At 43.8% G+C, this 18,216-nt stretch overlaps 1 protein-coding gene across 1 annotated transcript in view; it reads right to left on the bottom strand.

Moving 5' to 3' along the window:
• Positions 1–18,216, bottom strand: part of ELMO1 (engulfment and cell motility 1) — a 395,692-nt gene that overhangs the window by 218,034 nt on the left and 159,442 nt on the right. The window contains exons 8-13 of the mRNA XM_048510558.1: positions 13,523–13,622; positions 11,403–11,554; positions 9,800–9,878; positions 4,135–4,185; positions 2,240–2,362; positions 908–1,039 (exon numbers count right to left, since the gene is read on the bottom strand). Of these exons, the coding sequence (XP_048366515.1) occupies positions 908–1,039; positions 2,240–2,362; positions 4,135–4,185; positions 9,800–9,878; positions 11,403–11,554; positions 13,523–13,622 (637 nt within the window). The remainder of the gene's footprint in view (positions 1–907; positions 1,040–2,239; positions 2,363–4,134; positions 4,186–9,799; positions 9,879–11,402; positions 11,555–13,522; positions 13,623–18,216) is intronic.

Here is an 18,216-nt window from a genome sequence, read left to right as displayed (position 1 = left end):
TTAGAAGCGCCTGTGGGTTATTTATTAATTTTTACATTCACTGCCTTATGCTGGTCTTTCGCAGCAAAGAAAACCTGCCAGCCCTCGAAATCAGATGCAGATATTGTAGTTGAGCTGAAATGGGCAATTATCTGGAATCTTCCTTTCGTCTGATTGTTTCCGATTTATTTTCCAGTGTCTGGGGGTGGGGGGTGGGAGGAGGAGAATGGGGGAATGCTTCCGAGTTCAATGCGTATCCAATGAAATGAATGGCCCTCGCTAGAATGTGGATGTATATATTCATTTATTTCGAAGATGTGTATGCCATCTCTCCAGAGACCCGTCAAAGCAACTCATTAAAAAAAAATCAATCAACACAGTGTAAAAATTATCATGAATAAAACAAGCCATGAAGGCACACTGGAGTATTAAGACAGCATTCAGCAACCTAAAAATCATAGTCAGACTCCGCCGAGACCCTGGAAGACTTGATGCAGAGGCGTACAGGGGGGAAATGGCGCCCGGAGATATCCGTTCTCCGGGCACCCCACCCCCGGCCCCACCCACAACCACTTCCTCCTCCCGGCTGCCGGCTTGGAGCCAATTTTGTGGCCCCCACGTGACCAGATCAGAGGCACCTGGGGACAGAAGGCACTGAATTGATGTGTCGCTTTATGAACATGCCTACAGTACATATGACTGATTGAATACCTAAAGCAGGGGTAGGGAACCTGCGGCTCTCCAGATGTTCAGGAACTACAATTCCCATCAGCCTCTGTCAGCATGGCCAATTGGCCATGCTGGTAGAAACTGATAGAATATGGACCAGGCCCTGGAGAGCCACAGGATACAACCTAAAGGGATTGACCAAGAGTTTGACTAAATATCCAAATATACCGATATATTTGAATTAAACCCAGAAACTTACAATGAAGCCGAGTTTTTTGTAATCCCGAGTGTACATGGACTTGCGCTTCTCAACGTTGCCGCCGCTGTTGTTGGGTTCCAATTCAGCATCAAAAGCAATCCTTCGGAGTTCAAATATGATATCCCTCTGAGCCTGGGGGGATTTTGTTTTAAAATAAGTCACATTGTAAACAAATAAGTCATTCTGAACACTATTACTGCCACTCTGTGTCCATATCTGATATTGTTAGAATAAATAAGAATTTGTATAACACTTTTTTTTTGCTGCCAAGTCGCAGCTGACTTTTGGAGATCTTGTAGAGTTTTCAAGGCATGGACATTTGGAGCTGGTTTTCAGTTGCCTGACTGTGTGTAACAACCCTAGACCTTCTTGGTGGCCTTCCATCAAGTACTAACTAGGACTGACCTCACTTAGCTTCCAAAATCTGATGAGCTTAGGCTAGTCTACAATATCAAGGTCTGGGCATGTAACACTTTGGCCCCTTCTGCACACGCAAAATAATGCGTTTTCAAACCACTTTCACAACTGTTTGCAAGTGGATTTTGCTATTCCGCACAGCTTCAAAGAGCACTGAAAGCAGTTTGAAAGTGCATTATTCTGCATGTGCGGAATGAGCCTTTACCTGCATTTAAACCTCTTCATGCATTCTGCTTCATCATCCCCAAATTTCCCAGAACTGCCTAGGTCAGCCATCTTGCTCTGTTTAATCCTAGCCTCAGAGAGGCTTCGGTCCAACTAAGGCCAGCATCAAACAGGCCCACCTCACCTCTGATCTCCATGTGGAGATTGGGAGTGAGCCAGCTGGCCCCACTCCAGATCTCCATGTGAAGTTGGGGGAAGGGTGCAGCTGTTGGGGGTGGCGGCGCCCAGGGTTAACCCCAGGAGCTGTTTTATAAACCTAAATACCTGATTTGGAGGGAGGGGCACATTATTCACTTCCTATGAGATTTTACACTATATTTATCTCTCAAGCATAACTCAAGATGCCCCTGAAGTTAGTTTCAGAGAGCAGCCATATTGGTCTGCAGTAAAACAGTCAGATTCGAGTCTTATAACACCCTAGAGCACAGGTGTCAAACTCACAGCCCTCCAGATGTTATGGACTACAGTTCCCATCATCCCTGGCAGCATGATGCTGGCAGGGGATGATGAGAACTGTAGTCCATAACATCTGGAGGGCCGCGAATTTGACACCTATGCCCTAGAGGTCAACATGATTTTTGTGGCATAAGCTTTCAAGCTCCGCTTCATCAGAAGAAACTCCTATGATTAAAAGTATTTCCCTGCTGCTCTTGTAAAATGTTGTGCTATGCCATAACATTGTTTCCTTACTTGGTCTTGAGGGTCCATTTTGGTCATCATTCTATCTTCCAATAGATTAAAAGTGAGCACCTGCAGCACATACAGCTGATGGGCCATTTCGTTATTGATGGCTCTCTGAGCTCTGATGACATGCTGAAAACAGGACAGTAATAAGATCCGTTTGGGAAGGTCTCATCCATTTGCAACATAACCAGTTATCCACTCAACACCTCTTTGTATTTCTACACATCATGGACTGGGTTGGGGGACGACACACAAGCTCTAGGAATCACTGCTTTGGTTTGGGAAGCAGCCTATTGTCATTTTTAAGGGGGTCCTGGTAATTAGCACTCCTGGCTCACATTTTTACACAACCAACATCAATGTCTTTGATTATAGGGTGAACATGAGGATCAAAGCAAATCTTCCTTTGAAGTGTTGTGCAGACACTGTTGTGCAGATGTCTGTGAAAGACATCTGTATTAAGCAAAAAAAATGCATGCAGACGCCAAGGCAGAGGAGCATGGCTGTCCATGCTGCTAAGGTAATGAACATTCTGAGGACCAGGGCTGACAGAGTGTCAGATCTAGCTGAGCCTGCAATCCTATCCCTTCCAGATGGTCTTCTCATTTTAAGCATGGACAAAAGGTCAAACACTTAAACCCAGGAAATTACAGTGCTTTTGCACTGGATAGCGAAATTTTAACATGCAGCAGCCTACTTTATTGGGCAGGCAAGTCCAAGTGTCTCCAGTCCAAGTGTGAATTTACAAGTCAATTGTGGTCAAGGAAAGGACCACCTCTTAAACATTTCCTTGCGGTCATTCATTCATTCATTCATTCATTCATTCATTCATTCATTCATTCATTCATTCATTCATGCTTCCTTGCTTGCTTGCTTGCTTGCTTGCTTGCTTTTATTAAATTTGTATCCCGCCCATTCCCAACCAAGGTTGGATTCAGGGTGACTTTCAGAAATTAAAATGATAATACAAAAATATAATACACTGCTGTAGCTAAAAACTTGTATCATACTTGTATAGCTAAAACCTGTATAGCTAAAAACGTGTATCACTAGCTGGTGAAATCACTATTTATGACAAAAAGGTAGGGAAATAACCCGATGTTAATAGAATTAAGTACGAAAAAGTTTAAGAGACTCTAAGTAGATGGGATCAAAGTCTATGGATTAAAAGCATAAATATGAACCAATATATATAAACAAATATATGACATTATTCATTAAAAACAGTGATCTAGGCCCAAATAGTAGCCTCATCAATGTACATGCATACAAAGGAACACCACTGACCCTGACCAGACACATCTCAACCCACAGGCCTTCTTCAGTGGTTAAATAATATTAATTATACAAATGGGGCCCTAGATATTAAAGTTATTAAATTATATCTCTACAATAGACCAAGATGAAATGTAATGCTAATTCTCTGTGCCCAGATGCAGAGATATAAATCCAAGACCTCTCACTCAGTATTTTCTTGCAACTGGCCAGGTACTTGTAGCTTTGATAACAGTTCACTTATATACCTTTCTATTGTGGTCAAAAGATGCAATAATGTCTGGAGCCAATAAAAATCTATTAGTCAGTACATGAGGGATGAAAAAAATGTCCCCATGGTGATAATTTTTGTCCCAAAAAATCAAGCAAATTTACAGTGATACACAAAGATCCAGCGGAATTAGGTGTAGACCACAGGTGTCAAACTCGCGGCCCTCCAGATGTTGTGGACTACAGTTCCCATCATCCCCTGTCAGCATCATGGGAACTGTAGTCCATAACATCTGGAGGGCTACGAGTTTGACACCTGTGGTCTACAGCTTAAGTGCCTATACATTCATAATTCACATAAAAGAATAGAGAATTAATTCTACTACAACACAGAAGACGGAGACAAAAATACTCACAGTCAAGATGATTGATCGAAGCTGTTTCTGTGCCAAAATGTTCGCCATTTCCTAGTTCATATAAAAAGTAATAATTTAGACTGAACAAGTATGTAAAAGCCAGCAAAACAACATCAATATTCCACGTTTCTCCTCTAGAGCACACATCCAAGAGGCTGACTGATGACATAGTCTACAATGACCTTCTTTGACACAGTAAATTAATACTCATTCCAGTTCTATGTATGGTTACTAAAAGTTTGGCAGGAAATCAAGACAGCACAGCCATGCATTCAAGGAACCTTCTCATAAGATACTGTAAAAAGGAAACCTATATTACAAAACGCATTTTACTTTCAACGTGACTGGGCAAAAGTAAAGAGCAAACTTTTGGCAAAGAAGAAATTGTTTTGCGAAAAGTGCTGGCAAAAAGTCATAGTTTTAAATAAGTCAGGCAAATGCACAGCTGATGTAGTTTCCATAAGTGTAATGAACTGGGCAAAGGTTTTTAGATCAGAAAGACCCAGTGGGTCTATTTCTCATCTCTCCCATTCAAACACAGAGGGAGCTTTGCTGGAATGGGGACAATTAGATCGCTCTCTTTGCCAACACGTAACAAAAATCATAATAAAAACAAGGGGACTCGCAAAGACTCAGGGGGGGGGGGGATCCCACCCTTCCTCCCTCCCTTCTTGCTAAGTTTTATTATCTGGTGCACCCCAGCGCCTGAAACTTTCCAAATCACCTGATTTCTCCTCTCCTAATGAGTTTTTTAAATTCCCTCACCCCCATCCTAGCCACCCAACAGGCTGGTTACCTGTCTCTATCCTTTTTTGGAACTGTTTTACATTTCCATGTGGTGCTCTTTTTTTTTATTATGTCTGTTAATGGGCAGCTATTGTAGATTACTTCAAGTTGGGTGGGGCCCATTTCTCAAACCTGATGAATGAAAAGAAGCCAAGACTGATAATGCCCAGCCTGTGGCCCTTTTCTTACATCCAAGCACTGGTTCCTCAGTATCCACAAAGGAACATTTAGCGTGTGCAATTTGGCATACAAGCAGTTCTCCAACCTACTGCCTAATCATCCTCCCTGTATTGTATTTTAGTTTGCCCAGAGCCCCTAGAGGATGGGGCGGTATAAAAGTTTAATAAATAAAAAAATAAAAAAATAAGTAATGTGAACCCCACAGCAAAACTCACAACTAGATACACTCAGGAAAACCTTTTCAAGCACTACAAAAAGTAACCCCCCTTAGCATTATTTAACTCAGTAAGAATGGCAAACAGGATCATGGAGAGCTGTCATAATGGCTGAATCCCCACCGGGAAATTCAATCTAGAATTAGATCAAACCAAGTTTGAAAATAAACTGCGCCTTTCCATCAAGGTTTCAACTCCCCACTGCAGCATGTTTCCATTGAAGATATCTAGGCCTATCTCGGATTCAAGAAATGTAACAATCCCCACTATCACACGATCGGCTTGGCGGGTCTCTTCTGATTGGCTGTTGTGCCGTGTTGGGGCAGGACCTTTTTTTGTTCTCCTGCAAAAACGTCCTGACGTTATGACGTCAGAACGTCTCCCCCACCCAAGTTTCTGGTTGGTTCTTGTTCTCTCGTGCTCTCACAAGAACATCACCGAACACACTGATTGGTTGTAAGGCATTTGCGTCATGCTCCATGGTGGGAAATTTGAACGATTAGACCTGCGATCCTTCCCTCCAAACTGGATCGAAGATGTGAGGTTTTTTTGAAAAAACAGTACTTTCAAGCAGGTTCGGCAAAGATGCAGGATAAGGGGGAGAATGAGCGCCGGAACGGGGATGAATCCTTGTTTGTCAATCAGGCAGTGGGGAGTTCTTCCTGAATCCTTGATATTTCGCGTGAGTATCACGCAATTGATTGACCGTGGGGAATCGGCCGATGTTGGCATGAGATTAGAACAAACGAGGGGACCAAAACTAGAATCAAGGTCAAGAAGGTCAAGAAAATGTTTAAATGGCCACTAAATATGTAACATTTCTTTTTATCCATCCTTTTCACTAATCCTGGACAAAACAGAGTTCCATTTTCAGGAGAGAACAATACATTAGGAAATGGCTTGAATGAACCAGAGCCAGGGAGTGTCTAGTTTTTTTATTAAGTTTTAGGCAGAGTTGATGAATTACGACTCTGGGAATTCCAATTCAAAGTAAGGTTTGACGGCCCTCCGGTAGTAGGACAGGAAATGTTATGATTGGATCAGCAAGGGAAGAAAGGAATCAGGAAAGCTGACTGTGTTGTGACAGAGTAGGGCTTGCAAACCCTTTGTGAGTTAGAGGACAGATGTGGCTTTTCCAAGACTGTGGCTTTTGTTATCCAGATTGAAATGGCAGAGGCTCCAGGAAAGGTATTGCTTGTTGCTACAATACTTGATTAAGGAGTGGGGTGGAGAGGAATGTGGTGCACCTCTTTCTGCGATACCCCTCTGAAGATGCCGGCCACGGATGCAGGCGAAACATTAGGAACAAGATCTAGCAGACCATGGCCACAACAACCAGTGGCACACAGAGTCTTTCTCCTCCCCCCACCCCCTTCAGTAGCAAAGTCCAGAATTAAGATTTGGCATCCATCTTAGCCTGAACTGTCTATGACACTAATAGAGAAGTGACACATCTGAGAAACTGGCACCCCTGTCTTGCCGTAGGCTTGCAAGCCAACGAGCCATTTCTTCCAGGGAAAATGATCTCTGAAGTACGGAAGCTGCAATCAGCAAATAAAAATCTAGAAGAAGAAGAAGAAGAAGAAGAAGAAGAAGAAGAAGAAGAAGGAGGAGGAGGAGGAGGAGGAGGAGGAGGAGGAGGAGGAGAAGAGTTTGGATTTATATCCCCCCTTTCTCTCCTGTAGGAGACTCAAAGGGGCTTACAATCTCCTTGCCTTTCCCCCGTCACAACAAACACCCTGTGAGGTAGGTGGGGCTGAGAGAGCTCCGAGAAGCTGTGACTAGCCCAAGGTCACCCAGCTGGTGTGTGTGGGAGTGCACAGGCTAATCTGAATTCCCCAGATAAGCCTCCACAGCTCAGGCGGTAGAGCGGAGAATCAAACCCGGTTCCTCCAGATTAGATACACGAGCTCTTAACCTCCTACGCCACTGCTGCTCCATCTACTGGTGGACCCTGGCCTGAAAAATGTCTGGCTGGCCTCAGGGCATTCTCGGTCTTGTGGAAAACTCTGTCTAGTGAGACCTGGGCTCTATGGACCTGATGAAATTCCGTAGGGTCTGTAAGACAGAGGTGTTCACCGGTCTTATGACTGGGAGAGCTACTGTTGTTCCATCCGAACACCCTCCCTCTTCTCCTCCCCTCTAACGTTTATATTGGCAGGGTTATTAAACTGTGTTATTTTATTGAATCTGATTTTAATTTGCCATTTGAGTTTTAATTATTATTCATGGTTTTATGTTTTGATTGTATTTTAAATGTTGGAAGCTGCCCAGAGTCCGCAAGGGGTAGGGTGGCACATAAATATGATATAATGAAATAAAATAGTTTGGTGATCAGTTATAATTCTGGGAAAACTCCAAACCCCACGTGGAGGCTGGCAGTCCAACATTTAGGCGTTTTGCTACGGGGGAGGGAGGGAAAGGACAAGTTAAAATTTTGTTAACTGAATCAGTTTCCCGTGTACTTCTTCATTGGAATGTTTTCATTTCAGACGATAAAGTGTAAAAAGGAGGAAGCCTTAGATATAAACACAGTCACACCAGAAGGGCCTGAGAACATTTAGTTTTTTGCATGTTTTCAAAGAGTGATGGATGGGAAGTTTAATAAACAGATCACAGAAATGTGACAAAAACAGCAAGGAATCTATACAGCTGCGTGTACTTCTCCAGAGGTTGACTCCCTGCACAGCAGGGCTGGGCGGCTCAACTTTCCGTAGCAAGCGTTCATATAAAACAGTTCCATCTAACTGTCCAGTAAGTAAAACGAAAGATTTGTTCACAGACTTTATTCAGCTGTGGCCCGAGTGCAAACACAGTTGCTTAAGAACAGCTTCAAAAACAGTCGTAGCTTTTTCATTAGGGTGAACCAAACAAACAGACAAATGTTACAGCCCACAGTCTTGGGTCACAGGAAAACAAAGAAAACACAGTAACAAAGTGTGTGGGTTGGTGGTGGTGGGGAGACCATCACAGGTAGCAGATGGCTACCCCTTCTCCTTTTTTGCCTTTAACATACAGCGTGATGTGGAGTTTTGGGAAATTTAAAAGTTTGTGCTTACCACTTCATGATATTTTGGTTGACCCTAATAAAAACATATCAGACAGCTGACGATTTGGAAACTGTTTTGTGCTACCTGCAACATTTGCCTGTGTTAAGAGCAGATAACAGCCACCTAATCCAGAGATAGTTCTCCCGGACAGCATGAGCAACAGAAGAACCTCAAATCAACAGAGTCAATAGGGTCTGGCAAAAAGAATATAGCCCAGATTAGGATGATCCTTGCTCCTGTTGATGTGGGAGACTTTTGGGCAGTCACTAACCTTCAGGTTGGGAAGGGTGAATATTACCATTCTAACATGCAAGGTTGTGTTGGAGACAAACCAAATAAGGACCTTTCTGCCCAGGTCAATAAAGACAGGGTGCAGCCAGGGCACATGAACCCGGTGCAACCCCAGGCCCATCGCACGTCTCTGTGTGGGTGGCCTTGGAACCAACGCGGCTGGCCAATACACCTTCGCATGGAGGCGCATCCATTGTTTGTGTACCTGCCTCTCCCCACTGCATAGCAATGCAGCCATGGATGACCCCCGCAGCTATACTGACATCGGTGCTCTCCTGCGTGGCCCCGCAGGAGAGAGGTGGGGAGGACAAAACAATAAGGAGCGGCTGAGTAACGCATCTCCCAAGTGGGCCCGTTTGCTTGGTGCCGGCTCCAATCTGGCCTTTCTTATAAGAATCGCGGATAGTGCAATTCTCATTTAAGCCGGGTTGGGGTGGATCAACCAGGGCGGACCTGATGCAGGGGGGGGAACTGTACAAAGTTCCTGCCCACAAAGGGGTTATATCCTGTGGTTATCCTGTGTTAGATGACCCATGCAGAAAGGACCTAAGTTTTACATTGTTTAGCTCCAAACTCAGAAACCTGGGAATAAATATTTATTTATTTATTTATTTATTTGTTTATTTATTTATTCTTTCAACTTTTATACCGCCCCATCCCCGAAGGGCTCTGGGAAGTACAACAGACAGTCACATAAATAAAACAGCTAAAACTTTTAAAAGCAGTGATACAAATAAAGGTTAAACATATACTGGATTGTGTTTACTTTCCACAAGCTCCCACTGCAGGAAGAATCCTGGGACAACCCATGAAGCGCTTTTAAGCGACACCTCTATACCACTCCCAAAACCCTCTCTCGTGCTTCATCTGTTTTGTTCCTTTTCCATTCCTTAATTCTCATGATCTTTGTATCATCGCATTCTTTGTATTTTTGTTAACTAGAGCAGCTTCATGCTTCAAAGAACTGCACAGACGGGCTGCACCAGCAAAGGTGTAAACAAAACGTACAGAAAGAATCTTCCAATATGTGAACCATACTAGGAATCGTCACATTTTAGAAAATTCTTCGTGCAATTTTTGTTTTGCTTTGTTTACATTACACTTTAAAAAATCAGGGGCTCTATCTAAGCACTATGAACTCACCTGTCTCTTGTCATCAGGTGCTTTGAGGAAAAGTGCATTTATCACCGCCGTGGTATATGTCTGAATTTCTTGATCAGCCCTGCATCAGAAGACAATTGTAAAACCTCAAATGAAACATGCTAATCAAGTATCAGAATTTTTGATGCACAAGATAAAGGAAATGTGCAAGGCTTTCAAAAAGAAACAGGAGGGCTAAAGAACAGGCTCTCATTGGAGAAGCAGATGTTTTTAAAAAGAAACAACTTACTCTCCTCTTGTCTGATAAAAATCCACAAGCTTGGTAGCTCAGTACTTGTCATGGACTTTAAAAATAAAAAATGTAATTATTAAATCTTTAAAAATGTACTGTGAAAACTTGTATGAATTGTGAACAAGGAAATAACATAATCACCAATTTTATCTTTTCATAACATCAATTTTAACCATAACTGTTACCATCTTAACCTATAAATGTTTCTGACCATATGTATATTTTAATTTTATGCCAATAAAGGTATCTGTACTTATACTCAGCAGATGCTGGGAGAAGATAACCCTGTAGCACTTTAGAAGAACCCACATTCTAAATCAATATAAAACTTCTTAATTTTATAATTTAAGGCAGAGGTGGGATCCAGCAGGTTCTCACAGGTTCCTGAGAGTAGGTTACTAATTATTTGTGTGTGCCGAGAGGGGGTTACTAATTGGTGATTTTGCCACGTGAATTTTGCCTTAGTTACGTCCCTCCTCTCAACAGTAGCATGCAGAACTTGAAGCAGTCTAGCAGGAGGTGCACCAGCGTGCGTGGCAGCCTGCGCCTGCGTGCATTCGTTTCCCACCCAAGGACCGGCGCAGCGGCTGCGTCCTTGCCACAACCTTGCCCAGAAATGCCCCACCCCCGGAATGCCCAGCCATGCCCCCGTCATGCCCCGCCCAGCCCCATTGGCGCTACACCACAGTTTGAATCCCACCGCCATGGGAACCTGTTACTAAAAAATTTTGATCCCACCACTGATTTAAGGTATCCGATTTACACATTAGATCTTGCCAAGGAGGGTGGCATACACAAGGCTGTCAAATTCATCATCCCAACCACTCTGTGATGAAAATTTGATTTGCTGAAGACCTCCCAATGAGATCCATGGTGAACCCAAGGACCGGCCGTAAGTGTAACACTGCTAAGAGGGGAGAGAGTCACTGGATACACTCCAAGAAGTACCACAGAGAACCATCAGCTGATCTGCTTTGGACAGGATACAGTAGAGAAAGCTGGCTTGTTCCCGTCTTTCCTGCCACTCAGTCTCTTGTCATCTTCCAGGACTATCCTTTATGATGAGCTACAGACCATCTCATCACAGATGGAGCAGCTAGATCTTGGCTAAATTTTGGTCCTGGCTGATAGTGTTGTGTCTTGCATGTTGTGAGAAGAGCTTGCCAATTCCCAAAGCTCATTCCCAAAAGCAATGGTTGCACATCAGTTTCCCAGTTAGCATTTTCCAATGTTTTGGAGCTGATTTTTTAAGCAGGTGCACAACTGACTGAGGTTGCAAACAGCATTCCCCAATGTTTTCATTAAACAAGACTGATGTATCAGTGGAAGGCAATATCACAAGAAGCTACTCACCCTTGAAGATGTGGGATTAATTGGCCAATGGTAATTTCCTGGGCCACCTTATGATACAGGTCATGGCTGTTCAGCACCATTGACTCCAAGATGGCCAATGATCGTTGCAAAATGGCAACATCAGCAGCAAATTTGTTCACGTAGCTTGCTATCTATGAATAAATCAAGCATGAAGCTATTGTTAGACCAGGAAGTAACATTCCAACAAAAGATATAGATTGTGGGAGTAACAGCAACAATGAAGTCATGTTTAAAATGCTCTGCTGGTAGCACACTTTAGTATTATTGTCAACCATGGTTAACATCAAGACAGGCATAACAGCAAACTCCTTTCCCTTCCTCCCCTCACAACAGACCCCTTGTGAGGTGGGGCTGAGAGAGTTCTGAAAAACTTGTGACTAGCCCAAGGTCGCCCAGCAGGCTCGATGTGTAGCAGCAGGGAAACAAATTCAGTTCACCAGACAAAGAAGAAGAAGAAGAGTTTGGATTTATATCCCCCCTTTCTCTCCTGTAGGAGACTCAAAGGGGCTCACAATCTCCTTGCCCTTCCCCCCTCACAACAAACACCCTGTGAGATAGGTGGGGCTGAGAGAGCTCCGAGAAGCTGTGACTAGCCCAAGGTCACCCAGCTGGCGTGTGTGGGAGTCTACAGGCTAATCTGAATTTCCCAGATAAGCCTCCACAGCTCAGGCGGCAGAGCAGAGAATCAAACCCGGTTCCTCCAGATTAGATACACGAGCTCTTAACCTCCTACGCCACTGCTGCTAAAGAGTCTACAATTCACGTGGAGGAGTGGGGAATCAAACCTGGTTCTCCAGATTAGTGTCCACCGCTCCTAACCACAATCATCCAGTGACCTTCCATGGCTTTTGTGCTATGTGGCATCACTGTTTAATCTTACTTCTGGCTGATCATGAACAGCAATACCTCTGCGGCACTAAGGGATTCTACTGCAGAAGCAACCTTGGGTTTCCCCCACCCAAACACAACCACCACAACATGACAGTATTCTTAATATCAAAGAGCCAACTGTCCATTAGAAACATCACATGGAGAATGCTGGAAAACTCCTCTGGGTGATGACTTAACCCCAGTGACACTAACCAACACCTGCAGCTACTGGTCGTGGTAGACAGTTAAAAGAAAACGTCACCTCATGGTGTGCCAGCAGTCCAAAGGCAAAACCTATGCCTGTGGTGGCGAACCTTTGGCACTCCAAATGTTATGGACTACAATTCCCATCAGCCCCTGCCAGCATGGCCAATTGGTCATGCTGGCAAGGGCTGATGGGAATTGTAGTCCATAACATCTGGAGTGCCAAAGGTTCGTCACCACTGACCTATGCTATGGCTCATTAGGAAAGAGGTTAAAAACAAAACAGACTGCATCACAGTGCCCTGTGGAGTATATTTCAAAATTGCACTGCTAGAAAGACAGCAGAAAATGGCAACCCAAAACGAGTTAGAGCACATACTATATGAGGAAACACAAAGGAATTGGAAATGCTTTGTTTAGAGAAAAGACAACTGAGGGCCTGACAGGGGTTTAAAAATGGTGCATGAGGAGAACTGTTTCCTCCTCCAAATGCGAGAATTCACAAGCCTCAGTGACTTGGATGGACATAGCACTCAGACCCAACGAAAAGGAAGTAATTCCTCACTCAGCCCGGGAAATGTGCTGCCACAGAATGTGATTGTCACTGGTTTAGCTGACAATAAAAGGAGAATTTGCCAAATACACGGAGACAAAGTCAGTCAGTGGCTGTAATTCTCTGAATACCTTTGCTGGGAGCAGGGAAAAACAAAGGGAAATTTGGGTCCCCATGGTCTGCGTGTAGGACCTCTGTGGCATCTGGTGAGCCACTGTGTGAAACAGGACACTGGACTCGATAGTGGTCTGTCCAGTGGTCTAATCTACTACAATTACACTTCCGTCTCTACCATTCCATTCCACATCACAGAGCACAGGATAATGCAATAGCCTGTGTGGCTTCTAACAGAGGCACTTGGGTCAAATCATTGGGAGACTCTTTTCAGATGATTCCTTGTGACATTGGAATGGGTGTTCTGGCTCTATGGCACCCATCACGAAAAACTGCATACTCCAACACCTAAGCATACCTTCTTTATGAAAGCCACCGAGAATGTGTCCCAGGATACTATTCCATGATCCATCAGCTCAACAAAGGCAGTCAGCGTGAAGGACAACATATCTCCAAAGCTGGAAGAGACAGGGATCAGCACCATTACAAGAAATGGGGTGGGGGGGGGAAGTCACAGGGAATCGTTCAACAGGGGGAGGGAACAACCAAGCAAGGATATGCAAGAGCTGGCGGAAGCAGAGCGCAAGGAAGGCTGTACAGTAGAGAAGCTCCTCAGTGAGTGATTCCACACAGAGATCAAAGATGTATCCATATTCTGTGAGAAGAGAGCCTTTGAAATGCCCAAGAAGAAGAATTGGAATAACTGGATTTCAGCCCACTCATTGAAAGGCAGACATAAAATAGAAACAAACGATATTTCAGCAGTATGGCAGCGTGTTCCTTCCTAGTGACAGATCAACCAAACTTTTAAAAGCTTCCTGCTTCAGCATCAATATTTCCAAAAAGGGAGACAAACTATAGGATTATACACCCCCCTTCTCTTGACACTTCTCCAGAACAAATTCCCATCATTCCCATGGGCATCACCAGTTAATGCTTATGTCGGCTTTAACCATGGTTACTCCTGAGCAGGGCTGACTGTAGTGAAGTCTTACAACAGTACTGGCAATATCCAAGCTTGTGAAGGGAGACTTTGGAGCGGTTTTCTAAAACCTGGTAAAATTCAGGGATGGAAAGATTTGTGTTGGAAGATGGGAAGGGATACAAGATTACCTTGAACCGGGATTAAAAGATGACTTTGTAATGAATGCCTAATAAAGGTTGGCTAAGAAATTGATTAACTAAAAGATGCAATGGGTTACATCTACACACACACCCCATCTGATTTGAATACCAATGGATGTACCCTCCTGCACAACAAAAAAGAATAGCCTTTGTCTACCTGGGTCTTGGCTTATAATTTGAAAACTAGTGACCTTAAGGAACTATCTTGATGCAGGATGTGATGAAGGTACTTTAAAAAACAGATCTATCAAGAACTGTAAGGCTCATTCCGCACATGCAGAATAATGGACTTTCAAACTGCTTTCAATGCTCTTTGAAGCTGTGCGGAATGGCAAAATCCACTTGCAAACAATTGTGAAAGTGGTTTGAAAACGCATTATTTTGCGTGTGCAGAAGGGGCCTAAGTCATGGTAGGGGAAGAAAAGGAGACTGTGGAAGCCGCCAGGAGCAGCTGTTCTCACACTTTTCTTGTGAACATTTTTAGCCGATGTTTGGTAAAGGTATTGGGGCTATCTGGGCCGTGGCTATGATACTCCAAAGTGGCTCTTATGAAAGGGAAAGGGAGAGAGGGGGTGTGGAAGAGAACAGAAAACAGGGGCTGAGTAGCCAAGTTGGTATCCTGAGAGAACTTCACTGTCTCACTATTGAGACACAGTTTTGAGACCCTCACTCCAGAGCTTCATTTGAAAAACTGAGGCTTGCATGGCTTCATGACTGATGAAGAAAGGACTTACCGTATTTACGTTAGTGGCTGCCTGAGAGATTCTGGGTCACCTTGCAATATGCTTCAGAATATTACTCACACACCCCTTTCCAAAATAGGTGACCACTCTTTCAAGTACGCACACACATTTTAAACATTTGTGCCTCCAACATATATAAAAGTAGGATCCTGGAACTTAGCTGATAGCTTCTCACTTGCATTTTAAAACAGAGAAGTGGGTGGAATATGTATATGCATTAGGGTGCACTACTCTGGTGCTATATATAATGTCAACCAACTAACCCACCCGCTCCAAAACAAACAATTCACAGTAAAGGGGGTGGGGTTGTGTTTTTTCCATGCAGCCAAGCTCACATTATTGGGAAACTGTGGACATATTTCTTCTTGTACCACTGCAAGTTTCTGTCCTTCTTCCACTAGATGTCATCCAAATACCACATTAAGAGCAGAAAATGAATCCAGGAAAGTTCTGAAAAACGTGTTGTGAACCCCAACAGATATCAAAGTTCAGCCCCAGGTTAAAACTTTAGGAAGAGACGACAAGGAAGGTTTAATTCTTATTGGTTCACTTGGGACGTACTCTAAAGCCAATTCTTTCTTGAACGAGTCCAGGATGTAAGAACATTCTTACTGCTCACATCTGTTCCTTGGACTCTCACAAGCAGGAAAAAAAATTCCCATCACCATAGCTACCTAATGTCAGATCTGGAACACAGAACACAAAAGACTTCTTCCTGTAGGCCTCCAAGGGGCCCACCCCAAACAGAGTGTGAGTTATTGTGGATCCTCTGTCAGTCCGGTCTTATTGGGACTGTGGCTGGAATGAACTTTGCTTGTTTTTAGCCAAGAACAGCCTCAAGTCAATGACCGTCCCTTGGGAGCTGATTCATACAGACAAGTGCCAAAAGTTAATGAAAGGCAACTGTCTGGGAGGCGAATCCTGCTGGGAGCGAATCAGCTACTGACAGAAAGCGGAAGGCCTCTTAGCCTGGGCCGGTTTCTGTCACTGAGCACAAAACCATAGACTGGGAAGAGAGGGTTGCTTCACACATGCCTACACAATTCTTACTCAAATATCCATATTACGCAGGATATGTTATGTACCTCTATATGATGAGGGCACACCTGCTCATCTCATGGAAAGCTTAAGTTGGCACAAGGGCCCACTGATATTTCATTGCAATACGCAGCTGACTCAATAACAATACAAAACCTTTATTGGCATAGCACCTGACTCTTCCTCCATGGAGTTCAGAACAAACTGTCATTGATTCTCAGGCAGTCCACCAACTAGGCGACTCACAGGGCCAAACCTGCGTATTTCAGCAGTATGGCAGCGTGTCGTGCCTTTTTCAGATTATTATCACAGCACGCACAGATCGCAAACCACACAGGTCTACATTGAATCACATGCAATGGCACACACACTCTATTTCTGGCATGGAAACACTATGAAGAAGAAGAAGAAGAAGAAGAAGAAGAAGAAGAAGAAGAAGAAGAAGAAGAAGAAGAAGAAGAAGAAGAAGAAGAAGAAGAACATAAGAACATAAGAACAAGCCAGCTGGATCAAACCAGAGTCCATCTAGTCCAGCTCTCTGCTACTCGCAGTGGCCCACCAGGTGCCTTTGGGAGTTCACATGTAGGATGTGAAAGCAATGGCCTTCTGCGGCTGTTGCTCCCGAGCACCTGGACTGTTAAGGCATTTGCAATCTCAGATCAAAGAGGATCAAGATTGGTAGCCATAAATTGACTTCTCCTCCATAAATCTGTCCAAGCCCCTTTTAAAGCTATCCAGGTTAGTGGCCATCACCACCTCCTGTGGCAGCATATTCCAAACACCAATCACACGTTGCGTGAAGAAGTGTTTCCTTTTATTAGTTCTAATTCTTCCCCCCAGCATTTTCAATGAATGCCCCCTGGTTCTAGTATTGTGAGAAAGAGAGAAAAATTTCTCTCTGTCAACATTTTCTACCCCATGCATAATTTTATAGACTTCAATCATATCCCCCCTCAGACGTCTCCTCTCCAAACTAAAGAGTCCCAAACGCTGCAGCCTTTCCTCATAAGGAAGGTGCTCCAGTCCCTCAATCATCCTCGTTGCCCTTCTCTGCACTTTTTCTATCTCTTCAATATCCTTTTTGAGATGTGGTGACCAGAACTGAACACAGTACTCCAAGTGTGGTCGCACCATGGCTTTATATAAGGGCATGACAATCTTTGCAGTTTTATTATCAATTCCTTTCCTGATTATCCCCAGCATAGAGTTTGCCTTTTTCACAGCTGCCATACATTGAGTTGACATTCCCATGGAACTATCAATTAAGACGCCCAAATCCCTTTCCTGGTCTGTGACTGATAGCACTGACCCCTGTAGCGTGTATGTGAAGTTTGGATTTTTTGCCCCTATGTGCATCACTTTGCATTTTGCTACATTGAACTGCATTTGCCATTTCTTCGCCCACTCACCTAATTTATCAAGGTCCGCTTGGAGCTCTTCGCAATCCTTGCAGTTCTCCCCACCCTACATAATTTGGTATCATCTGCAAGCTTGGCCACCACGCTACCCACCCCTACTTCCTGGTCATTTATGAATAGGTTAAAGAGCACTGGTCCCAATACGGATCCTTGGGGGACACCACTCCCCACATCTCTCCATTGTGAGAATTTCCCATTTACACCCACTCTTTGCTTCCTGTTTCTCAACCAGTTTTTAATCCATAGGAGGACTTCCCCTCTTATTTCTTCATTGCTGAGTTTTCTCAATAGTCTCTAGTGAGGAACTTTGTCAAAAGCCTTTTGGAAATCCAAGTAGACAATGTCCACTGGTTCCCCCTTATCCACATGCCTATTTACATCCTCAAAGAACTCTAGTAAGTTTGTAAGACAGGATTTGCCTCTGCAAAAGCCATGCTGACTCTTTCTCAGCAGGTTTTGCTTTTGTACATGTTTTATAATTTTATCTTTAATGACAGATTCTACTAATTTACCAGGAACAGATGTCAAACTGACTGGCCTGTAATTTCCGGGTCCCCTAGATCCTTTCTTAAAGATTGGTGTGACATTGGCCATCTTCCAGTCTCAGGGATGGAGCCTGATTTCAAGGATAAGTTGCATATTAAAGTGAGAACATCAGCAATTTCATGCTTGAGCTCTTTAAGAACTCTTGGGTGAATGCAATCTGGGCCAGGGGATTTGGTAGCATT

This window comes from Sphaerodactylus townsendi, linkage group LG11 (genome assembly GCF_021028975.2).
Source record: "Sphaerodactylus townsendi isolate TG3544 linkage group LG11, MPM_Stown_v2.3, whole genome shotgun sequence".
Lineage (NCBI taxonomy): Eukaryota > Metazoa > Chordata > Lepidosauria > Squamata > Sphaerodactylidae > Sphaerodactylus > Sphaerodactylus townsendi.
The sequence above is the reverse complement of the archived record's forward strand: the minus strand, read 5'-3'. Positions and strand labels throughout refer to the sequence as shown.